The 25,477-nt window shown below is 40.2% G+C and overlaps 3 protein-coding genes across 4 annotated transcripts; all 3 read right to left on the minus strand.

The window, feature by feature from the left end:
- Positions 1-1,490: 1,490 nt before the first annotated feature.
- Positions 1,491-11,007, minus strand: skap2 (src kinase associated phosphoprotein 2). Of its 2 annotated transcripts, none has more exons than XM_067601733.1 (13): positions 10,851-11,007; positions 10,339-10,444; positions 10,187-10,212; positions 9,660-9,758; positions 8,782-8,862; positions 8,444-8,527; positions 8,123-8,247; positions 7,684-7,747; positions 7,375-7,497; positions 7,114-7,188; positions 5,492-5,604; positions 1,831-1,933; positions 1,491-1,711 (listed from the first exon to the last, which is right to left on the minus strand). In XM_067601733.1, exons 1-12 carry the CDS (start codon positions 10,888-10,890, stop codon positions 1,841-1,843), a joined length of 1,029 nt encoding a protein of 342 aa, XP_067457834.1. In that variant the 5' UTR covers positions 10,891-11,007; the 3' UTR covers positions 1,491-1,711; positions 1,831-1,840. The 2 variants fall into 2 exon arrangements, with proteins under 2 accessions (XP_067457834.1, XP_067457833.1); XM_067601732.1 differs by having other exon boundaries at positions 9,660-9,761.
- Positions 11,008-14,063: 3,056 nt separating this feature from the next.
- Positions 14,064-16,111, minus strand: hoxa2b (homeobox A2b). Its single transcript, XM_067601734.1, has 2 exons — positions 15,393-16,111; positions 14,064-14,940 (listed from the first exon to the last, which is right to left on the minus strand). Exons 1-2 carry the CDS (start codon positions 15,793-15,795, stop codon positions 14,252-14,254), a joined length of 1,092 nt encoding a protein of 363 aa, XP_067457835.1. The 5' UTR covers positions 15,796-16,111; the 3' UTR covers positions 14,064-14,251.
- Positions 16,112-21,924: 5,813 nt separating this feature from the next.
- On the minus strand, positions 21,925-25,256 carry hoxa9b (homeobox A9b). The gene is made up of 2 exons (XM_067601737.1): positions 23,097-25,256; positions 21,925-22,602 (listed from the first exon to the last, which is right to left on the minus strand). Exons 1-2 carry the CDS (start codon positions 23,611-23,613, stop codon positions 22,364-22,366), a joined length of 756 nt encoding a protein of 251 aa, XP_067457838.1. The 5' UTR covers positions 23,614-25,256; the 3' UTR covers positions 21,925-22,363.
- Between the last annotated feature and the right edge of the window lie 221 nt (positions 25,257-25,477).

The following is a 25,477-nucleotide window of genomic DNA, read 5'->3' on the forward strand; positions in this document are numbered from 1 at the left end:
AAAGTGTATCTTTATGGTTGCAGGTATTAATTAGTGATATTCTAGTATCATTAGTGTAATTTAGTGCTCGATAGATTAATGGCACAGTGGCATTTATCTATGAAACATTATATCTTTATGTTAAATTGCAATAAAAGAACCTGTATATTCTGAGGATATGGCTGTCCAAATCTAAAGGGGGGATGGGGGTGTAGTTGACATCCATTAAGGAAATCCTTTATTGGCACATAAAAATGAGAGGCAATATTTAGCCTTACTTGCCTTTGGCAACCTAACCCCATAGCCAAACATTAAAAGGAGGACTCTTAGGGGAAATACCAAACCATGTCAGCAATGAAGAAATATTTTTTCAGGAATTAAATCCACAATTCAACATCACCATCAAAACATGTCAAAGTGTTTCATAATCTGCCTAAATTATTTAATTATGCAGACTGAGATCATTGTCGGGAACGTTGCAGAGATGTTATTGTTCCACTACATCCATTTCCTGGCCTAAAACAAAGCATTTCCTCTCTACATCCAATGTAGTATATTCAATAACTAATTATGGTAATTCATTACGTCTCCAATTAGCAGAGAGGGTTTATTGCTGCACTATACTGTAAAGAGCAGGATTTATGTCGGCTTTGAATGTCACCCAGAGGACAGAGGACTGGCTCATCACTCAAGAGGAACAAAACAGAGAGACAGGAGCAAGGAAAAAATAGAGGGAAGAGGGAGAGAAAGATACAGTGAGTTATTGGTTAATGAACGCATTTTCTTCCCCATTTTCAACGCAACCTTGAGAAAACCTTGACAAGGTCCCTTTGTCTGCAGCACACCAAAAAGGAGTCTGTTACCCCCCAATAGATAAAACTGTGGGGTAACTTTGGCATTTTAGTGAGGAGACTGTAAAAAGATATGTACAGTATGTACTGTATGTAACCTCGGTGGGATATGGCCAGAAAACACCACATCGCCTGCTGTCAAACGGCCCCTCAGAGGGCGATAAGCATCCCCGCTATCCGTGTGGGTGGCTGTCTTATTAGTGCACCTCAGCCGTTTCACTCAGGCACGCAGCACAGCCAACCATCTGCCATGCTGTGATCTTCTGCCCAGCAAAGTCTCTCAGGTGCCATAAAAAGAAACCCAGTGTCCCTTTGAAGCTCAGCACAAAAGTGCTGACCAGATGAATAAACTCATTTTTAAAAATAAATACATTTTCATTCATGCAGGAGGCTGTGCACACGTAATTACTGTGTTGGCTGTTTTTAATATTGACAATCACCTGATTTGAGCTACACAGCACATTACAGGAGGCATGTAATGTTAATTTAGTCATCAACATCATTTCAAGATTGTTCCCCAAGGCGAAAAAAAAACTGGCACTTGGTATTTCTGCCTTGAGCATCTCCGTAGCAAAGATCTATGACCTTTAAAGAGACTCTATTGCCACCTTGTGGCTTAATTAGCAGGTTATATAATAAAAAATGCTCTGGTACAACAGATTTGTTTGAATTTTTATTCATAACGCCAGTTGCAAATACCAAATTTCCCAAAACCAGAACATGAAATGGTGGGAAAAAAATGTAATTTGCATAGAAAATAAATACAAAGAAGCAGTGCAAAGTGTGGATATATTAAAAAAAATCCTCTTAAACATGTTTTTAGTCATATGAAAATATTTGTATCCATCAGTCTCAGACAGTGGATATGGGAGGAAATGTTCCTGAAAAATGAAACAAAAAAATAAGAGTTAAAATATAGTGGATTTATTCCAGGTGTGTATTTTGACATGGTAGTTTTGAACTCAGCAACCAAGTGTAACAAAATAAAACAGCTACTTACGTGGGTGCATTTATAAAGCATACAGCTCCATCAGGTAGTCTTTGGGGACGATTCCTATATTTCCATCCCTCTCTCCGATCCACCAGCCAAAGTTCTGGTACTCCTGGAAACAAGAGAAGCAAAGCCATGAAGAGAGATGAGAGTGGGTTCAAAAAAACAAAACAAAACAAAACACAAAAGACACAACTGACAGAATAATAATCAACTATTTTATTGTTATATTATTGTTAAAGTATTTTTCCTTCCCTGTTTTATATCATTGTATCTATTTTTGAACTTTTGGTCAGACAAAAGAAGCAATATAAAGATGTCACCTTAAATTTTGGGGAATTTTGTTGGGCATTTTTCATTATTTTTCATGTTTCATGCACAAACTGAATCTTTTCTGGAATTTTTTGAGTGTTTTCTGACAAAACAGGTAATTTGATGACATCACCTTTGGCTTTGGTAAATTGTGATGGGAAGTTTTGTCATTTTAAAAATTAAGTCCTTGGACAGGACATCTAAGAAAGACATCTAAGAAAGACCACCAGAACAAATGACATGTTTCTTGCCGCCATTATCTGTTATCTATTCACAAAAAACTCCACTGTTTTCCTTTCACTCCAAAACAACGCCTACGTCCCATCAACAACTTTACATTTTCTGTTCTCTGTCCTGTTTGTCGGTTTTGAGACTGCACACACTTTCCTCCAGTCCACACAAAACCCTCAGTGTGTGCAGAGCACATCACATATAAATCTGTCACAGCGTGACAAGTAATAGCTCCAAATGGCTGTCAGCATGCTGAGATGTGAGGAGGACACTGCGAGGAGAGATCTGAGACAAGAGGAGAATACCCCTCTCTCTCTCTTTGACCAAGAGCCCGACCTCACATCAAAGTCTTCCCGGGACATGAATCAACACTGGAGAGTACGCTTTGCCAAGGCTGAAGCAAGCGGAACCTGCACAATGTTTCAAACCAAAAATCAGGGACAAGGAGAGACCACATCTGTGTCCAGTTATTCCCAGGAGAGAGTAATGGATGTGATCACATGGTAGTACTAGAAACAGGAAGATCACAATAACAATAGTAATAGCTAACATTGACAGTCATCTGCTGATGGGTCATTTATCATGTCAGGCAAAAATGGTCAAAGAAAAGTTAACTTGGCCTATTTTCCCCATCACAACTCTATAGTCAGATGATGTTATGAATACAGTAAAAAGTAATTAGTGTGGCTGAGTTATTACCAGCAAATTAAACTTTATATGCACATCACTGCAAGAAACAAACAGAAAATGTCATATCCATTTCATTAATGTATCACATAATGAAAATGACATTTCGTCACAAGCCCCTGGGGGATAATGTAGCAGACTGACATGAGGTGTGTGTAAGAGGGTGCGAGACCGAGTGTGTGCACACATTATGACTTCCTGCAGCTAGTCTTTGAAAACAGCAACACCTCATTGTGCAGTTCTGGCTGACAAATAAGTCAAGCTTGAGTGAGTGCGGGACACAACATGAGAACACGCATACGGACCTGCAGAAGACTAATGACGCCACACACTGTGACCACACACACATTAACGCACAATAGTCTAAGCTGGCTAATACCACTGCCCCGTAATTTTACTACATGTAGTTCTACAAACTGAAACGCTCCACAGCTGATACATCAGTTTACGAGCACAAATCGCAACACAAGTGATAAGGTGAAAAGATCTGCGGGCTCAATAACGACAGTGACAGCAGCGGCATTATGTTTAGACAGTGTTTACACTTTATCAACCCATCAAGCCACTTAAGTTAAGTGAGATGATACATTTCTCGATTAGTTTTATGTGCTGTTACTGTGGGGGGGGGGGGGGGACAACACACTCCCTCGCCCTCACTCAGGCCCCTATAATCTACACCCAGGCCTGACTGGGGGGTCTTGCAGCTGTAACACTACAGCTATTTCTGGGCTGTGGAATGGGGGAGGGATGCAAGGAAGATGGAGAAAGGAGAATGGGGGAGGAAGGAGTCGGCTGTCCCTTAAGCTGCAGCTGGCTGCTGCAGTCCAGACAGGTTTTATGGTCATTGCCCTCGCAGCAGGCCACAACCCCCAACACCAAGGTTTCAGCTAATGGCACTCCTAGTCTGAGTGAAAGGGCAACTTGATTCTTGGTCCTTTTCCACGCACGAAGAGAGAGTAATAAACAGGCATTTGGCCAATGAGCATTGATAGGTCTGTCTGCTTTGTGCATTTGCTTCTTAACACTAGTGCTGATTCATTTAATCAGTTGGTTAATTAACAGAAAATTGACAATTTTGATGAGTCTTCATTCAAGTCATTTATCTAACAAAAATGCCAAACATTTACAGGTTCCAGCTCTGAAAATTTAAGGATTTGCTGCTTTTCTCTGTTTTATATCATTGTAAACTGAATATCTTTGTATTTTGGACACACTGGGAAATTTGGCCATTTTTCACATTTTAAAAGGCAAAACAATTAATCAATCAATTGGAAAAATAATCCACTTTAATTAATCATTTAACAAAAATAATCATTAGTTGCATATAATATATCAACATATATATAATCATAAAGTGTCAAGATAATTAATAATAATAAATGAGAACCAAATGTTTCTCGGTGTATCTTAATTAATAAATGGAATATTTTTATTTTAAACATTTTCTTTGTGTAATTTTGGATAATGGACTGCACATACAGCATCTGACTGTCAGAGTATGTTTTTAAATCTTCATGGCTTTTGGGCACCACTAGATGGCAGGCTTGAATTTAAAAAAGGACCTGGCCAGTTGACAACAGTATGCCTCAATTGACTGCATGCTCCATAGAAACTAAAGGAAATATAGCCAACCTAGATGGTGCACATTTCACAAGTTTTTTTAAACAGAAACCACAGGGCCGACACGCATCTGTAAAAGTATTAAATTCCTTGACTTATTTGCTGTGCGATGTTCAAAAACAAGCTTGTTAAACGTATCACAACAAAATCCAATTCTGTGTTCATATGATCCAGTTGAGCACAAAAGGGCTCCTGTGTGGTTACATAATTAAGGTAAAGAACGGCCTCTCAGTTCTCCACACCTGGCACCCACGCCTAGCCGACAAGCCTCGGAAATTGTGCGTCCACTACACGTCCTCACCTGCTCTGAATAGAGTGGCAGACTGAGCTTTGGGTTTCCTGAGAACACACATTCCTATTTGGCGAGGTGAGAGAGACGTCTGAGAGGTGTGTGGGCTGAGGGCTGCTTGCTGCCTGGCATGGCAGCGGCGGCAGCGTGCTGAAACAGTCCAGATGGAAGTGATGGAATGGTGCTGTGCGCCAGCTAAGTCCAGCCTCCGCCAACAGCACTAAAACAGTTTCCGTTGTGACACAACTAATCCCCATCACAGTGCCAGAGCTATCGAGCCCAGTCGGCCTCTTACCATCAGCCGTCCACCTCCAGGCGGTGGGCCAGGCGCTGCCAGTAAAGGATGTGAACAGCCAGTTCCTCTAAGGGCCTAACTCACTTTAGGTGGTCTAGGACCAGCAGAACCTCTATCAAATTCTTGCACTGCAGCTGAGTTTGTGCTAAATCTGGCTTTAACATGCATCATGAAAACATTCCGCTTGGGACAAATCAATATTTTACATCTGACCAGGAGGGTTTCCCCAACCATACCTTGCTCAGGATGTAGATGGCGTCTCCACGTTTGAAGGACAGTTCGTCCGGGTGGTCTCCTGAACAGTCCCATAAGCCCTGGTAGAAGTTCTGGTAGTCTGTGCTCTTGTCAACTGGATGGAAAAAAGGGGAACATACTGTATGTGATGACAGATTAGGTGCTCTATTTTCTACTGGCAGTAACTGCTTTAAAGTTCCCCTCCACTCAAAAATGTGTTTGCTTAATGTCACTTTACTTGAATGTTGCTTCACCCTGCACAACGATGTATGTCCAGAGTCTGACACTAGAACACTGTTTTCACATCCATCTGCTGAAAAAGAGAGTTTCTCTGTGCTCACCTTAAATCTGAGTTTAATCCTGGTCCAGTACACAATATACACAAGTGTGAAGTGGAAACCTGAAGCCTCCAGTGCACATACACTGAGAATGGACTTTTCAGTGAACATCTTGTGTCTTGTAGTTAAACTTATGAAAATAAAAATATTTGCATAGTCATGGATTCTTGATTTTTCAAAAAAGTAAAAGGAGTAGATGCAATTTTAAGAATTGTTAACTGAACTTTTTTGTTGAAAAACCATATCAGACACAGATTATTAGTCCAAGCAGAGTATTTTTACACGTCTTAAAACATGTCTGGAGGAGATCTTAAAGTCTTGGGTACACTGCAGTAATTGTTAGTATGCAGCAGAACCAACAGGAGGCAGTGGAGAGCCTAAAGCAGAATAGGCAGCACCATGTGCAGAGGCAGAAGAGGCAGCACAATAACTAACTCCACATCCAACAAGTCAATACTACATCATAATTCAGAGCAGGTTTTCAGTATGTAGTATGTTCACACTGGAAAAAGTGACAAAATGAAGTATACTCAAAAGACACTAAAAATCACAACTTTTGTGAGTGTGTGTGTATTTTTTTAGTTTCAGATGGTCACTCTTCCTCTACAATGCAGTGTGCAAAGGAGATGGACGAGCTAGCTGGAAAATAATAAAACAAATTGTGTAGATGGAGGTGAAGCAGCTCCAGGAACACAACAGAAAACAATGAAATAACTATTTTTAAAAAACATTTTACTATTTCTTTGTTAAGTTTAATTTGCAGTGCCATGGTAAAGTCACAGTTTGAGTGCTTTTGCACTAATGTTTCCACCCCTCAGCCAAGTTATTGATCTGAAGTTGGCGCACACAAGCTCATGAAGCTTGTTGTTTTGTTCCACCCTCAATGGAATGGCTTGTTAATGTTTCAGGTATTTTCAGACAGATACACTAGAGAGATAAATCATTTCTAGCATAGTATTTTTGCACCACAGCAAGAACCACAACACGTCACGTATTGTAAAAAGGAAGTTGGCTAACCAGCTGAAGTATTTCCAGCATTGTGTTAACTTTCAGTTGTGCATGCTCACAGAAACTTCCTCTGTAAATATCACTTCTTCTTCCCTGTGGCTTATATGGTTGAGTCTGCTCAAAAGCAACCATAAAAACATGTGACAGAAGAGCCATTTGTTGATTACAGCACCCTGTCATCTGTATCTGTGTTAAGTTAGTACACACAAACTAAATATACTGTTCACATCAATACAGGCTTGATATAGAGATCTACAGTAAACTTCAGGGCTCTGTACCTGCAACAGGAGGAGCAGGTTTGCTCATTGGCTCCACCTTTGGAGGAGGCTTCACTGGAGTGGGAATGTCGTCCTCTGCAGAAACAAGACAATATTGACAAATGAGTGTATGAATTAAAGATTATGGTTCTTCTGTCCAGTAAGTGGACAGCGAGAAATGCAATGACTGAAAACAAACTCTTTGAATTAACGAAACAAAGAGATACATGCAATTTGTGACAGTAGAGATTGTCAAAGTAATAAAATGTGTTTGGATCAGACCTGGGAGCTCTTCATAGATGTCTTCGTCGATCGCCTCAGGCTCAGCTGTGTCAGCCATCGGTCCAACATCATCATACATTTCCTGGTCCTCCTCTTCTTCTTCTGGGATGTTGCCTGTCATATCTACAAACAGGGAAACATGTTAACACACAATAAATGTTGATTTGTGCAGCCACACGCAGAGTATTCAGTGATGATATTTAGACAATCTCGTTTTTATTCAGATTTTCGTTCATCAAGAAACAAATGCGGGTGTGACTGACACTATAGAGCATAATAATGTGTTCTTATGATTGAAACAGTCCAAACCTCTCAAAACAAAGTCTATCTCTTTCACCCATTCCTCCGCCTCTCTCACTGATGACGCACAAAACTGTGATGAAAGAGGAGAGAAATGAAAACTGCAGTCAGTGCAACATGCAGTTATTCATATATTAATTAACATAAACAAATAATACTGCATTTATGCATAGCAAAATGTTCCGCATGGAGGAGTCTGGATGTTAGAAACACTCATTTAGACTCCTTAAATATGCGTGTCAGGTTGAGCCATTGCAAAGGCAGTAGTGTAAAGGCAGCAGTGTCAAATGAATGAATGGGTTTTAAAAATAAAGATTTAATGAAGTGCATGTACACATGCCTTGCCAAGTTTTAAACACAGCACATCTCAAGTCCACATTTGTTTTTCAATTTTGGAGGTACATTTAGAACAGCGATGACTCTTGAACCATCGCAGAGTCGAGCATACCTGATACACTCGCTTGTCTGGAGCCGAAATTTCAAAGCAGCAGTCCTTCTTCGAGTCTTTCCGTAAGGTGTTGTTCATTTTGACATTGTACCCAGCGACACTGAACTCGCCCTTCTGCTGCTTGTCTGTTTACAGGAAATGAAAACACCATCATTAGTGGTTCAGACACAACAACAGCAGCAGCAGCAGCAGCAGCGTCACTGTCAAAATCCTGAGGAGCAAAAAGCAAAATCCCATGTAAAGTTTTCCTCTAGCAGCATGTAATTCATTCAGGCTGCAAACATGGGACAAAAAAAAAGAAAAGGGGAATTATAAGAGTACCTCTCTCACTGCCGTAATAGTAGAAGATATGATGGCTCAGAGCGCACCATCTCTTCTGCCACTCTGTGCCAAAAAAGCTGTGATCTGTGGAGGGAAAACCAACAGGAATCTTAGCAATGATTTATGGAAAGACATTAAAATGTGTATCACATGTCTTGTGTGGGCTACAGCCTTTTTAGGACTTTATGTGCTTTAATGTACATAGTAAAATGTTTGGGTTATAATGAGGGTTGTTTTGTATCATTTGATGCACAAATAGCCTTTGAAGGTGAAAAATTTGCATCCATTCATTTTTTGGGAAGTAGTTCTGTTGTGTATTTTACTAGCAGAGCACGCACCCTTTCTGCGTTTCTCCAAGTATCCCGCCTTAAAGACAGATGTCAGGTCCTGAGCTGCCACAGGTGGAGACTGCTGGGCACCTGGAAAAAGAGTTAAGGGAATCCAACAGAGTGAGCTCTAGTAATCTATATGAACCCATCTTCATTCAAACTACAGTTGAGTCCTTTAAAAGTGTTTTTAATATATCAAAGTTATATTTGTTTTTAAAATGTTAAACATAAGCAGATGGCTTTCTGACTATGGGGTTGATGGATGTTAAAATAAATAGTAAAAGCCATGAACTGAGCACTGTTTTGCCTCCCAATAGGGGAGATTCCCCCTCGCACTGTGCAACTTCAATGCAAATGTTCAACTACTGTGTCAAAGTTGCTTTGTGTGAAAGAGCCGCCATAAAACTGGCAGCTGCTTTCAGCCCATAAACCCCAGACCCCTAATCACCATTTCACAAGGATTTCCCTGATACTCTATTTTAAAAAAGTAAATACAAAATCTCGCATACGTTGCCATGGAGGAGCATCAGGGTTAAAGCTACTGTATATTGGGGGATGTGTTTTCTCAAATCTAAAGCCATGGCAGTAATTTTCAGTCCCCAGACTGTGGCTGAGAGCAATAAAACATGCTCTTGCTGTCAAACGGGTGGGGTGAAAGAGGTGGTGGGAGTAGCAGTTATGCCCCCAAATTGCTTCCCAAGTATGTTGCCAAGTTACAGTTGGAATGTCTCCCTCATTGTGCCACTCAAAGTCACTTTCTCCACAGAGCAGACTCCAAGATTTGTGTATTTTCATGCCAAGAGGCAATTTTCAATACTTCACATCCACAGCTTGTTAGCTTGTTAGTAAGTCAATTTGGACATCAAAACTAAGTGCTTGTGGCTTACCTTCAAAAGCCTCTTCATCCTTGTCTGTGCGCTCCGAAAGCAGCGACCCACTGTCATTGTTGCTGTCAACCTCTTCCTCATCATCTGAGTCATCTCCACCTACTGGAGTAAACAGACGGTGCTGTGTAGTAATGGTGACCTACATGTTATTGTGTAATACAGTGGTTCCCAACTTGCTGCGCTTGTGATAAAGTTCTTGTGATTACAGAACGCATGTCTAAGTCGTGCCATTTGAAGTGATTTCGCTTTCTTGTACTTTTTGGACACATTTTGAAAGGCCGAAGAGTTAAAATTATACAGTATTTCACAACAAAGAGCAAAGATTAGAAAAACAAGCAACATTATGAGAAAAATCTGAACGCTTTAAAAGTTTGTGTAGCAGAATTTGTTTTTTAACTGATAATCATCTTTTGACCACATAGATTCTTCTAGGGACCCCTTGTGTGAGTCCCGACCCCTAGGTAGGGAACCACTGTTGTAACCCATTTAAACTCAGTATTATTAAACAACAAGTAGGACTAACTCACTTTTGTCCTTGAAATCGTGCGGGAAACTGTTGTGGAGAGAGTAAATGGATGTTAACAACGTTCACATTTCTGCACCAACAGCAAACAACATTAAGAGACATTTCTGTAACAGTGTTCTGCATAACGTAGGCCTACAGTACATGCTGACATACCCCAACTTGACCTCTTTAATCCGTTTGATGAAGACTTCCCTCCTCTCTTTTGCCTTCTTGCTCAAATTTTCCCCTTTCAAGCCATCGTTGAGGAAAGTTTCTAGATCTAAACAAAAAAACAGCAGGTAAAACACTCATATAACCTGATATCACAGTAGTTTTGGGTGTGTTGTTTGGCAGTCATTCGGCCCAGAACTGCTGCTGGAGATCAACTTGCATTTCAAAGTACAACAACACGGACAAAATTACACTTTTTACTTTAAAACTGCGCATTGTTTGATTAGCTTTCTAAGCAGCTTTTTTGTATGGAATACCAGCACCAGGGTGTGTACAGGTGAGATAAGACGGAGTTAAGGTGCATCTAACAAAAGCAAAGCTCTGTCATCCATATTGAGTCTGCGCTTCCTCTTTCTCAAAGCGGTCTTTTAAAAACTGGACTTTGTCATACAAGCCGTAAAGGACCACGGGAAAGAAGCCCACGCGGACATATAAACAATGCATGTATATTTTACCTGAAATGAGCGTCGTTATCTCCTCAGGAATGGCGCGCATTGTACGCTTGTGTTTTGTGACAGCGATGGACCGTCCGGCTGGGGAAACTTCTCATGACACGGAAGCAGCAGTGGGCTCACTCTCTCTCTTTCTCACACACACACTCACACACTCACACACACGGAAGTTATTTATTACTGACCACACAGTTCCGCTGCACAAACATTCAAATCGGCTTGTTGTTTAACATCCACACCGACGTTTATTGGTCTATCAGCGATATTTTTTGACTGACTGGTTGATGCTTTAATGGAGCAACGGCTCGTTACAGACTAATAAAGTCACAGCATAATGCCATCATCATATTTTTTTGATTGATTCCAGGTAATATTTCTCTGGCACGTATAAGTTTACAAGCTGTGAGTGACTTCTTGGACACATTGTCTTTTTTTTAACAATGCTGCAAGCACTTCCACTTTATGAATATGTCAAGATTGTAAATCAATATAGAGATTATTAATAGCTCAAGAGGGCAATTGTGTAAAACTGTTATGTAGGTTTCTGGAGCCTGTGTGCATGTGTGTAGGCTGCTTCTGCTGAACTGGTTTATCTTCAAGTCACGTATAATTTATTTCCAGCATCATGTGTATCTCATTTGTGAGACTGTGCCAATAGAAAACACATTTATCCACACACTAACACACCAACAGGCAAGAGTGAGGGGATAGAAGAAGAAAAAAACCTGACTTAAAGTCACTACAGCAGCTTGTGGTCATATTGTTTATAAAGGTGTCAGTCATTCATTACTCATCTTTTGACAAGCAGTATCACCCAATCCAGGTTAAAAGACTATGCCTTTGAACTGTAAAGCCTGTTGTTGTGAAGAAATGAGACAGAGGTGTCAGTGCAGCTGTAGAGGTGCTGCAAAGAGCTTCAGCTTCAGCTGCAGGTGGTAAACTGTGTGCTGCCAGGCACACAAACTCTCTCCAGAAAGGCTTTATTCACTTAAGTTTGAGTCCAGCAGCTTTGTAAAGAAAGTAACATCCATACAATAGCTATTCTGGTCTTTCTCATTTAACCTAAGAAGAGAGAAAATGATATTTGATACAATATGACAGAATTTGCAGCCTGCAGTGAAGCATTTTTCATTTAACTTTGCTTTGTATCTTTAATCATACTGAGAAAAGAAGCTCCGAGCCACCTAAATCTTGAGGTCGTTGTCATGTGACATGCAATTTCAGTCTTCTCTTCTTAATGCGAACTCAAACCTCAGATCATGTTCTCCACAGGTTGCATTTTCTGATGTCACATCCTGTTCAGAGTTATCTGAGTAGCCAATAAATTCTTGAGCCGCAAACCCTCTGTGGTCATTCAAAACCTGACCCCCTCCTGACCTGGCAGTAGTTCCTCCCAGTTTGGAGAGGAGAGGAGAGCCAGCTTGACCTTCGACCCGTGCGTCTCTCTCACTCTCTCTCTCTCTCTCCCTCTGTGTGTGTGTGTGTGCATGAAGGGAGGCATCTACTGGCACACTGTTGTATCCAGTTTCCAATAAAGCTTCACCTACTTTCTTGTCATCTCACAAACTCCTCCCTTCCCCTTTTATCACCCTCATTACAGGTTTGTAATCCAACCATCGCATGTTGTCCAAACTGCTCAAACTCACCAAAGTCATTTAAATAACCAAACATTATGCATAGCATTTATAATCAAATGAATACCAGAGTTGAGATGTTTTTGGAGATGCCTGTGAAAGTAGGAAATGAGGTGAGGAGCTTTATTTTGTGCTCATAAAGTGAAATAAAGTGCACTTGTGTATGGAAACTCAAATGTTTATTTTGTTTTTTTACATAATAAACATGTGTTTGTTGTTGTTCTGGCCTGTAGACATTGGACATATTGACACTGTGAGATTTTAACATTTAGCTGAGCTCAGTGGCCTCAGCACCAAACCAAAGCTAAATGCCTCCCAGAGCTTTCTGGAAACTTCGTTCTTCTTTTCAAACTACACACAATTAACCATCACTTTATGACATATCTCAGCAGGAATGGCAGTTCACCAACTCACCTCACTCTTTATTATTACCACGCGGGTCTGATAAAAACCACTAAGTCCTGAGAGCAGCACGATGATCACAGAGATGCAGAGCCTATAAATAAATCCTTTCACCTTTGTTCAGAATAATTGATCAGTGTGACTGTTAATCTTGTAAGTCGTGGAATAATGTATGGCTGTAGCTATTCATCAAACCCTTTCCCTAACAGTATTGTGGAAAAAAATATATTGTGGCAAACGCATCCAGCCGAGTTTCAACTGGTCCGTGAGAGAAAATTCCTTTAGCAATAAATGAGATAGAGAGCAGGGGCAAACTCACTTTGGTCCAAATTAAAATAATTTTACACAGTTGCCAATTACTATAAAAAGGGAATGAATAAAAAATCCATATTTGGCTACATCTGAGTAATGTATTTTTATTATTAGAATAAACCAATTAGATTATAATTTATGCCAATTTGGAAAAAAACAAATCTTACGTCGACTCCTTTGAGCTAATTCTAAAATAAATTGTAAATCATAAAAAAAAAGTTTGGAAAACCACAATGGCGCAATAAGGCGCGAGTCTTAATTCAAAGAGATTGTATTACATTGCGGATCAGGCTATAAACCAGCACCCTCAGTGCTGGGAGCTTTATAGGCAATAAAATTTAATTAGAGAGCCAAGAAAAGTCATAGCTTTTGGCCTGGACTCCTACAGGCAAATCTCACTGCGAATTTTCTTTTTCTGGGTTTAAACATTGGGAATGATGAATATCCGGAATCCCTCCTGTTCTGATAAGAAAGTGATAGTCTATGTCAGCAACATCTTCACTTTAAATCTCGTGTATTTGCTTTGCGTTCAATGCATCCATTTGGCGCTTTATTCCAGGGAAGTTTTCGGTATAATTAACAGTAGCTAATGTCTTTCTTAATCCTATAAGAACATGTCAACCTTCATTTTCTAAATAGGCTATCCTGTGGCTTTTATATTGAACAGCTTATATTTCCCAATTTTAAATACTGGGACTATTCAGCTTCATACATAATTCATTATTTTTCTTATGGTCAGAGTTCTAAAAACATATTTTATGTTTTAAAGTGCAATCACTACGCTCTCCAAACTTTCTTATTATGAAATAAGACAACAGTGCAGCTGATTCCAATCAATGTAAAGTTTTATTTCAAGAAAAATATTCTGCTCAGTAATAGTCGAAATTCATATAAAAATAAAATGTCCTCTGCAGCCTAATGGATTACACAGTCCATGTAGGCTAAATAGTAGCTTTTTTTTTCTTTAACTTACCTTATTTGTGAGATTTTTTTTAAAAACTGAGTACAAAGACTGATCACAAGTGTCTGAATTAAAATAAAACATGGTGAAATATTTCAGTAGCTCAAGTTTTGCAGGTCGATTGTTGTGAGTGTTTCTGAGAAAAGGTCAAACGTTTCAGAAGACAGAGGCAGGGGACTTTGTGCTGAATCTGACAAACTTGGTGAGAAAGAGGGAGAGGAGGAAAAAACTTGGAAATCCTGCAAAGAGACGTCCAGGCCCGGGGAATTATCATTGTCCGGGCCTATTGTTGACACGCAGATAGGAACAGTGGGTGCCGGGTTTGTAAAATGTTTCAGATTTTTCTCATTGCTGTTCAAAGGCGTGACAGTCGGGCTTTGGTTGTCCCCATTGTGCCCGTTCTGACACTGCTGTGAATTCAAGGTATTTTGGTGGAAATACCTCTCCCTCTCCAGGAGAGTCCCGGACAGGCTGCTGTCAACCGCCTGCTCAAACTCGTCCTCCGGCCCGTCGTCCAGACACGCGTACTTCCCCTCACTGTCCCGGTTCTCCTTGCAGTGGGTCTGCCTCTTGTGCTTCATCCTTCTGTTCTGAAACCACACTTTCACCTGTTTCTCCGTTAAATCCAACAAAGCAGCTATTTCCACCCGCCTCGGTCTGCACAGGTATTTGTTAAAATGAAACTCCTTCTCCAGCTCCAACAGTTGGGTGTTGGTGTACGCAGTCCTCAGCCTCCGGGATGCCCCTCCACCGCCAGCACCACTCTCTGGTATCTCTGGTGAACCTAAAAAAAAAAAAATAAACAAAAGATTTTTTTTTAAATCACAGAAAAATAGAGGCGATCAAAAATAAAACAGCTGCACAGTTGTGTGTAGGCAAAACATGCGCCATGGGGTGAAACTTGTGGCAAGCAAGCACCGGGTCTGGGAAGATTTATGGGCCCCAGGCAGAATATGATGGGTCTGCGTGGACAGGACAGGACGGAGGGTGAAGATTAATGAACATGCCAGCTGTTGGCCCTTATCACTCTCCATTACTGTCAAACATTAACACTCTTACACTGCATCACAAGTCAGTGCGTTACTTGATGAGATTAAGCATGCTTAAATCAAAATCCTATACTGGCTTAAAGGGACGCCCATGTTGCACAAGGCCCGGGATGCAGCTCTTTGCAGAGGGGGGATCCTCAGACAATGAGGAGCCTTTACATGGAGGTTATTAATCATCATGTCTTGCCTTGGGGGGAGAAGTAGAGTGGTGAGGAGTCAGTCGTTGTCGCAGCAGCAGCAGCAGCATTAGTAGTAGAAGAGGAAGAAGCAGATGCAGCAGTCTGATTTCTCTTGATGCTTTTCTTTTCCTTCATCCACGGGTACTCCGGGGGCAGGGATGCAGCCTGCAGCGGGCTGCAGCCTTTCAGAGCCTGCTTTGAGCGGCTGTGGCGTGGGTGGATGCCCGGGTTCAGGCCGGGGATGGTCTGCTCAAAAGGAGGAGGAATCAGTGTCGAGTGTGAAAGCGCCGAGCTCTTGATTGATGAACTTTGAAATGCATCACCGACAGGGTTAGTGAGAGATGTCAGGCACTCAGCGAGCGACGGCTGGCTGTTGATAAAACCACTTTCTCGCCCAAATTCGTAATTCATCTCCTCCTTCTTGTCTTGAAAACTCGATGATTTTAAGGTGATTCAGAGGGGGGGCAGAAATTAAAAAAAATAATGAGCAGTTTATTTTCATAAACTACTAAACTGGATATAGTCGTATGGAGACCTCTATGCCATAAACTATTGCTTTCATGAGGACATGGTTGGAATTAGACCGTGCTGCTTGTCACATGATTGCATCTGCCCAATGACAATTTGGGTTTTTTATCAAAAGAAGCCACTGTCCCCTGTGATTGATCGAGAAAGTCGGAGTGGTAACGCCTCATTCCGAGGGTAGGGGTTGCTTTATTTACACATTTTTTGGGTCAGTTTGTTCACCACTGCCCCCCCTCACCCCCACCTCCCCCCCACCCAAAAGCCGTGCCTTCTTTGCGCGCCCACGCAACCGTACGGGTACGCGCGCTTGTGGTGCATGCGTGCGTGTGTGTGTGTGTGTGTGTGTGTGTGTGTGTGTGTGTGTGTGTGTGTGTGTGTGTGTGTGTTATATGCATTTATTCACAACATTGCACTACACAAATCATTCCAGCAGCCGCATTTGTGTTTCCTAATGCAACGACGCCCACAGTCGTTATCAGTGGCGACGCGTTAATCTTCAGACTTTCTTGAAGGTTCTCTTGGAGAGGAAAGCTGCACCAGACATCCAACATGTCCACCCCTCCCCCAACACACACACACACACACACACACACACACACACACACAGACAAACACACACCACCACCACCACAACACAGGAGAGACAGGAGAGGGAGAGAGAGGGAGAGAGAAATTCGTTCTTAATACTGTAGATTTCAATGTGATTTCGCGTCCATCAGATTTTTGGCACAATTCAGTGTCCAAGCTGCTCAATAGGACATGTTTTTATAGCCTAGGTAACTTTATTACATCTATACCTGTTATAATGGGAAATATATTCATAACAAAACAACATTTTGTGCCCATAGACGAAATCTGTTGAGTTATTTAACGGGCATTTGTCATCCTTTTGCAGTTTATAGCTCCCCATCCGAGATCCCATTTCATTTATTTTATTTCACCTATAGGGATAATTGACCTAAGTCATCATCCATACACGTCAGCATTATTGGTTATAACATAGCGTAGAGTAGAGATGATTTACCACTGTAGTGTGATGCAGAGGAAAGGTGGGGATCTGACGGCTGTTTATTGCTTAGGCTCTAAACAAAGAGCCCTGGTAGCCTGTGTGTGATCAATCTTTCTCGCCAAAAGGTCTGACAGCTCCTTGCCCTAAGAACACATTTAAACCATCTAACACTCCCTTAGATCATATATGGCCAGGAAGAGGACAACCACTCTCTAGGTATAGGCTGTAGAAGACGTTTTCAATTTAGAAATGTATGGATTTCTTAAAGGCACGGATGAGACGCGCGGCCATTACGCACAAAGGTTGTTTTTTTTTCCTCACTCGCTTAATAAAGCAGAAATCCATCTAAAAACGAAACTCTGTGGCTTTTTTTCGTCGTTTTTTTTTTAAAAAAAACCTCCAAAACAAAACAGAAAAAGGACTACCCCGACACAGAAAAAGAGAGAAGAGAGGAATGGACTTGGTTAGTCGTGTAGAGAAACGAACGGAGCAGCTTTAGGAGCAATTGTTTGCTGAGGTGAGTGGGTGTTGGCATTCAGCTGAAATCCCATTCACTCCCACACCTTTCTCTCTGTGGACACAATCTTTCTCTGGTCTGGTTGGTTTCTAAAATAATTCTGAGTTACCACATATGTTTGAAATGTTTGACTACATAAAACTGTGTATTTTGTGTTTTTATTGGTTTTAGGAATGCGTTCTGAATTTTTAAGCAGATCTTGAGAGGGAATAATAATCTAACCTGAACAATATAACTGAAAATAAATAATATCAGTTGTTCTATAATCATGAGAGCTTACAAATTAATTGAAAGATTATACTTGAATTTAACCGAATTTGTAGTAATTTGTGTGACACATTTTCAAACATTCATGGTTATTTCTGCAAATTACACTTTAGAATAACCACGCGAGTTTGCTTTTTCCTCTCATAGCAACTTGCAAATAAATATTAGTTTATATGGCGAGTTTTTACCTACCTTTCACACAGGTGTAGAAGCAGAACAACGATACAAAGAGAACAAAGAGCCTTCTGAAAAATGAATAAACCTCTACAATATTTTATCTAGCAGAGCATAAACACTTGATAATTCCACTTGAACATATTGAATATTTGATATTGCAACGACAACAACAACAACAAAAAGATTGATTTCTGCTTCTTGTTCAGATGTGTATGGAGATAAAGCCACTTTTTGCTGGTTGTTTTCGAACGAATGCAGACAGGGAAGAGCGTCTGTGAACATGAGCGGTGCGTTTCCCGTCTGTTCAGAAACAACAGGAGACATCTGGGAAGCAAGCAGGCCAACTGCGACCACTGACCAGTTGTTTTGTACAGAAAATGCATGAACTTCTGTATTTATTTTACTACGTTACTCTATAATGTCTTGTGGAGTGACTGTCATTTATGATGAGTTTGATACTGTCCTAAAGAAATAAACAACTGGAAAAATGACGGAGTGTGCATCTGTTGTCTGTGTTTACACTGTAATGTTATTTAGTCACAATTGCACGTTTATTACAAATAAGTTGATGTTGATGATATAATATACAGATTTTTCATAATCACGGTATGTAATATTTTGAAATGATATTAGATGACATAATTGAACGTGTTTATCAAAGAGTTTGTTGCATTTTTTTTTACCGCCATTGACACTGCATATGTGGGGTGGAAATGAAAAATGAAATATATATATCTATATATAGGTTCATTGAAGCTGACTCCTTCTGGAAAACAGATTTCGATATTCTAGCCGTGTGTGTGTGTGTGTGTGTGTGTGTGTGTGTGTGTGTGTGTGTGTCCGTCCTGGAAACAAAGCAATGTTCACGTCAGGATTTTCACATTACAGTTTTATTTATTGAGCCCCCCGGATTCAGGAGAAGATTTGACAGACACTTCAGGAGAATTATAGGCCTGCAAATCAAGTTTTACACATCGACATGCGCACAAATATCGTGAAAACTGGACAATTCAATGATTTGGTCACTCTGGGCCTCTTTTTGCTTCACAGAAAATCAAAGTAGACAAATTAATAACATAAATATTTCTCGGATCAAAGAAAATGAAATATGAGAGTAGTGTAAGCACTTCATATTGGTAGCAAATGCTGTGAATTCATATTCAAACAATATGATCTACTTCTAACCTACACAGGCCCTCCTTTAGGAGAGAAACCATCTTTCAGTCAGTCCTTCAGCCTCTTTGACTCATGTGCCTTGCTCAGATTTCAAAGGCAAACTTGGGTATGACGGTTTTGGGGAAACAATTTGAAACAAATAAGTAGTAGCAGACTTGGAAATAAAGAGAAATCGACAATGTGTGAAAATGCACTGGGAGTGTGGCTGAAGAAAAGTGTGGCAAAGATAAAAGAAGCTCAATAGAAAGCAAACTCCCAACTCAAAAAGCTGTATTTCTCTTGAAAAACGGATTATCTGAGATCATGTTTTCCAAGAAAGTCTGTAAATTTAGACCTATTTTATGACATGCAAATCATAAAAGTAACCTCACTGTCTTCATGCACTTTGGCATTCCATCACTAGACTATTTGCAGTGTGGATGACGGTGAATAGACCCCATGTGCTCATGACTTTACTCCCCTGAACTTCTCCCCCCAGAGTTCAGTTTTAGCCTCTCTCTCTCTCTCTCTCTCACCGGTTGTGTCATGAGGTTTGATGTATAGGGGTCGTGAGAGGTCACCGCAAACAACATCCAAGCAACTTTCTGTTTTTGTGCAGCATGGCCTGTTCGCACGGAAGATATCCGTCCTAACATTCACGGGGATTAGACAGGAAATGCCATCAAGCAAAGTGCTGACAGCAGACGTTGCTGAAGATGTGAACGGTATCGCATCACTGTTTTGAAAAGTGAGAATTTGAAAATGATGTTAACATCCCCCCCCCCCAAAAAAGGAATAAGAGTAATGATCTGCATGTGGATGACATTTGGTAGGTGAGGGAGGGTGAGAGGGCTGAGGTCAACGGGAAGGGAGGGACGGTTTAGGGGTATCTCTCACTTTTTAGGACCTCAAGTTCATCGCTCAGTTGAAATCCAGTCTAGTTCCTGGAAAAAACGTGGTGTTGACGTGGTTCTGTACATTCTGTTTGTGATCTATATGTGTGTATGTATGGAAATGCTCACATGGTTGCAGCTACTGATTGATAACAAACAAATTAAATGATGTTTTTTAGCCTCTCTTGTGTTGTGTGAGTATGTATTGCAACACGCACACATTTGCAGCCACGTGTGATAACCATAGCAGCAGATATTCCTCTAAACTATTCAAAAGCACCAGGTGGAGTGAGTCATTTGGTAAAGTATTTTGTGCCTCCTGGAGCCCCTGACCAAAGAGAATACCACTTTAATTCAATGAGGATGTTTAAAGAGCAATCTAAGACACGAATGACCATAAAATGTAACATAACACGTACCAGGATTAGATGTTTTTATGATGAAAACGACCCAACTAGGGGGGAGGTCCGTAATAAATGGGGGAGTAATCTTGGTGTGCCGTGAACGCATCATCCAGCTCCAACATTGCTCCTCAGATGAGCTGTTGCCTCCACCTGCTGGCGGTCAGAGCACAGCAGCACTCAGCTCAGCACAACGCACCAACGCCACTATCAAAACTGCCCGGAATGCTCCTTTAATTCTCTTTTAACTTTTTTTTGTTTTTTTCAGATTTTGAAATTTGTATTTTTCTTGATTTTCTTTTTTTTTTTTTTTTAATTCTGGGTATTAACCAAATAAAGTGACGTATGTTGATGTGTTGTTTACTTGGTAACTGTGTGTGTGAAACATTATAAAACATTAAGTGTGTGTGTGTGTGTGTGTGTGTGTGTGTGTGTGTGTGTGTGTGTGTGTGTGTGTGTGTGTGCTGAGTCTGGTAGAGGACTGTTGTCCTCTGCTGCGACAAAACAACAAACGGATGTCTCTGCACCGAGACAGTCTAATTGTTGGTAGACGGTTGTAAAGTAATTAGATGTTTTAAAACAGACTCATCTGCATTCAATCCTCCTGGCACCCCCACACCATCTCTCTCTCTCTTTCTGTGTATGTGTGTGTGTGTGTGTGTGTGTGTGTGTGTGTGTGTGTGTGTGTGTGTGTTGATCCAGTGCTTAAGACCTATCTTACAACACCATTACATATTTGACTGTTTGCCCGAGCCTCACTGCAAATGCTGCTTTACTACTGTCGCGGAGCCTCTACATGCTTTGCTGTTTTCGCACCTTATAAACAGTTGAAGCTGTGATTGCGGTTTATTGCAGAGGGGCATCTAGTTTAGTTTGTAGAGCGTTCAAAGGCCTAGACTGTCCTACAAAGAACTGCAGATACACATGCTGTGAATCAGACAACAACAAAGAGTAAAATAAGCTAAAAATACATATAATTTTTTACATAGTTGTGTGTTGTTGGTTTGCAATCAATATTTAATTCATTGTATTTCTAGAAAAAAAATCTAGAAAACGAGGATAATTCAACTATTTGCGAGCATATTTTTCATCTTTATGTCCAATATATGGTTAAGCCTATAATACATATATGTATATATTTTAAAAGTTATTAGTCACGTTTCAGTTAAAGATTCCTACGTAATTTCTAAAATTACATAATTGTAATATTTTTAAAAGGCCTCTTTAAGAGAGAGAGAGAAGAAAAAAAAAAATCTAGACAGGCCTTGTGAAGTTTTTTGTGGCTTGTTTGGTTTGTTTTGCGCCATAAAGCTCAGTGGTTACAAACCAGAGGATGTAGTAAAAGTCTTATTTTTAAATCCTTTTCCTGTAATACAAACAGCTTTTCAGTTCAATCCATTTCATTGCAAGAATTAAAAATGATTTAGAAAATGTTTTGAGTGAACAAAGCAATAAATTAAATCAAGTCAAAGTTGCACCGTTTTATTAATTGCATATATTATATATATATATTGTTAAAATATGTTAGAAATGCACTAGATATATTAATATTAAGTAATGATAGCCACAGTAATAAGACATAATAATTTTCTCATGTGCTGTACAAACTACTCTTTATTTTGGATGAAACCAGGAACGACGAGGTATTTTAAGTGTGCACAGTGTTTTCACAAATGGCATCAAAACCAAATGGTTAAAAAAAAAAAAAACAACATATAAAATGCAAAAAACAATAACTTAAATATTGCAAATAGGTAGCTGAAAGACATTCAGGTAGTCACTGATCATTTCATGCAAACAAACGGCCTATAGCTCACTATCTCTGTGCGCCAAATACAACACATCTAAATTCTGACAGGACACTTCGTCCTCTCATAAACATGAACCGCAGGATATCATAAGAACAAAAAAAACAAACAAACATTGTTTTAACAACACAAACTATACAACAACATGTGGAACAGGTCAGGAATATTACGGTCAGACCCCCTTCCTCCCCCCTTCAGGCTCTAATCCAGCGTCAGTCTAACACCAGTTAACTGTCTCTCCGCCGGTCTTTGTTGTCTTTCTTCATCTTCATCCTGCGGTTTTGAAACCAGATTTTCACCTGTCTTTCGGTCAAATTCAGGACTCTCGCTACTTCGTATCTACGGTCCCGGGGGAGGTACATGTTAAACAGAAACTCCTTTTCCAGTTCGAGGATCTGATGCTTTGTGTACGGACAACGCTTTTTTCTTGTGGGCTTTGCGTGAAGCCAGTTGGATGACGGGTTATCTGGAGACAGGGGGGTCAAAATCATGAGACAAGAGAGTTAATGCTCTCAGAATGAGATTTGAAAACAAGACTAGTCTTTTTTTTTTTTTTTAAATGTGCTTTAGAGTTTGGGAAGGACATGCCACCTCTGACGAGATCATATATTTTTTTAAGAAATTATGCAACAAACATTTTTTGTTTTATTTCTTTTCTGAAAGCTGAAAAACTAGAACAATTTGAGGACTGAGAATTACAAAATCCGTACCAAACCCTCATAAAAATGTTAGAAAATGATACATGTAAACGTGTCAATCACCTTATCATCTCATTTTCTTTACATAAGGCCGTGTTATTACCTATAAGACTTCACGTCGAGCCTAAACAAATAACTTTATGCGCATTCTCGCCTAAATCCGGCCTGTCACATCCAAAACAATTCCTCCACATCCTCAAACCATTCTTCTAATCCAAATTAAGCCATATGGCGACCAGAATAGAATGAAAACAACGCTTACTTGCATCTATCTCCCTCTTTTCCTCAGCTGACGGACTTTCGTCAGCGGGTTTAGACGTAGATGTGGTTTCGCTGGGAATCTCCGCAACTGACGCTCCGTTTTCAATGTCAGACAAAAGAAGCGTGTGCGTCTCCAAAGTTGTACATTCACCACTCCCAATCAGAGGCTCAGGTTTTATCTCATAATGCATGGCTGTCGATGGTAATCCCGTCAAACACAGAGACGCAGAGACCGGATCCAACGCCCAGGAGCGCGTAAACATGCCATCGCTGTCACCGCCTGTGTAATGGTGATGAATATAGGTCGGAGTGGCCGTGTTTGGAGGGTGGGCCGAGATGGGACTCCAAGATCCACCAAAAATAGAAGATTTCGCCTGCAAAGGGCAAGACTCCTGTCCGCCATATTCGGTGAGCATCGCCTGCTCCACCCCTGCAGCTGATGAGTACCTCGGTGCCATATCTTCCTGCTCGGGAAGAACACGCGAGTCGACATAATAACTTGTCCCCAGCGTCGACATTGCAAAAATGCAAAAAGCGAGAAAACTAAAAAAAAATAAAAAAAAATAACGCGTTTACAGTCCTGCAGTGTTGAGAAAAAACAGATTCATTGTATGATAATGTTCTGCTTTCCTGCACCAGCTAGGAGCTCAATGCGTCCAGCAAGTTGAACCTTGTCCAAGACTGGATAGGGCGCCCCAAACACGTGACCGTGGGACAGAACAATAAATAATAAATCAGCCTGCTGCTCAACTAAATGGCCACCATTTTCCCCACCATATTTTAATAGCAAATCCCCGCGCCTTTATTGGGAAATATTTCGTTTTATAAGCAATAAACGTTATGATTTTTGTCAAGAGATCTTATGTTAGTGTAATCTTGTGATAGGGGGAGCAGAGAGGTGATGCTACTTTAAAGCCTCCGTTTATGAAATCACCAAACACCTTCCTTTAAAAATGTGTATATTCATAAAAACCTAATGGGATTATTTATCCTCCGAAATAAAAAAGCGTGTAATTATTTAATGACGTCCATCTATAAAACTTCTACTTTGGGGGAAAAAAACCTGGTTCTTGTTAGTGACTGGTGTGAAAAACATTGTCTAGTTTCTTTTTTTTTAATTAAATAAGATAAAACAATCAAATGTGCGTTAAAAGGATCGTTTGAGTTTACAATATCAACACATATTAAGGGACAGTTTCCAAGATGCACATTGCTGTGTCTGCAGGGTTGTAGGTCTACTTTGAAGGCAATCTAAAACGGAAAGTGGGGTGAGGTTATTTGGGTGCTATATCACAGTCCTTTTTATCACGGGCAATTGGGTTGTTTTTCTTAAGGTTACAACCTGGCTGTCTAAGCTAAATATCACCAATAAAGCTCAGCCTTTGTGTCCATTCTCTGGCTCAAGCAGACGCATCCGGCATTTCCTACGGCGAGGCAACTGGCAGACTGCAATGATCATAACCGAGGCCTTGTCTGTCCTTTTCTCCTCTCCTGGACATATAATCCTTTCACATTTCCTAGCCTGGATCGCTACTTCCTGCTGTTTAGATCACGTATAGTCGTGTATAATCATTTGCAGAGGTAGTCTTAAATTATAGACATGGTGAAAAATAAAGTATGTGTCTATCTATAAATATAATAATGTCCAGTTACATAAATTATGTCGCCTTATAGTAAAAAAAAAAAAACTCACATAGAGATAAATTTAATATCAAGGATTCTTTTTACGCACAGAAATAAAACACATTATTGCACTTTTGCGGTTGAAGCAGATTGCGCCAAATTATGAATAATTACAATTAGTAACTGATAGTGATTCACTTTTCACGATGCGACGAGTTTTACTGAGGTAATCAAGGCAGTTTCGTGTTGTGGGAGAGATAATATAGCCCAACAACATGAGACTACCTAAACCACTCAACAGCCCGCTCTCCTCTTGAGGAATATCTGCTTTAACATGTTTTTTTGGTGATTTAAAAGTGTGAAAATATAAGAAGTCTGCCTGTGATAATTCCAGAAATCCGCAAAAGCACAACACTTATTTAATTCATCATCTAGCTATAAACGAAAGTCACAAATAGTCTTATCATGGACATTTACGCACGGCGATACTGGCAGCTTTTTGCAAAATTTTGGACTTCTTTTAGTCCAGATTACTTCGACATTAAAATTAAGTAATTAAAATACTAATTAGTATTTCTTCTTTTTTTTCAAACAAGGGTCCACTTATTCATAATCAAAACGTATTTATAATATGTTAATAATGAAAAATCACTGCTCCTCCAGTCATAGTGTGGTTTACATTTAAGTCTGGTGTCAAGGACAAAAAGCATCGAAGTGTGCACAGCCGCCAGACATCTATTACAGGCCTGTTAAACTCTA

This window comes from Thunnus thynnus, chromosome 10 (assembly GCF_963924715.1).
Source record: "Thunnus thynnus chromosome 10, fThuThy2.1, whole genome shotgun sequence".
NCBI classification, from domain to species: domain Eukaryota; kingdom Metazoa; phylum Chordata; class Actinopteri; order Scombriformes; family Scombridae; genus Thunnus; species Thunnus thynnus.

Bases quoted from the DNA above. Each gene is read 5' to 3' on its own strand.
- skap2 (XM_067601732.1), bottom strand. From the start codon at position 10,890: ATGCGCGCCATTCCTGAGGAGATAACGACGCTCATTTCAG. The intron at 10,445-10,850 runs GTAAAATATACA...TTTTTTGTTTAG, and splicing joins GATAACGACGCTCATTTCAG to ATCTAGAAACTTTCCTCAAC. The intron at 8,248-8,443 runs GTACTCTTATAA...TCCTGTAAACAG, and splicing joins CTATTACGGCAGTGAGAGAG to ACAAGCAGCAGAAGGGCGAG.
- hoxa2b (XM_067601734.1), bottom strand. From the start codon at position 15,795: ATGAATTACGAATTTGGGCGAGAAAGTGGTTTTATCAACAGCCAGCCG. The intron at 14,941-15,392 runs GCAAGACATGAT...TTTTTTTTTTAG, and splicing joins ACTCTACTTCTCCCCCCAAG to GTTCACCAGAGATACCAGAG.
- hoxa9b (XM_067601737.1), bottom strand. From the start codon at position 23,613: ATGTCGACGCTGGGGACAAGTTATTATGTCGACTCGCGTGTTCTTCCC. The intron at 22,603-23,096 runs GTAAGCGTTGTT...CCCTGTCTCCAG, and splicing joins AAAGAGGGAGATAGATGCAA to ATAACCCGTCATCCAACTGG.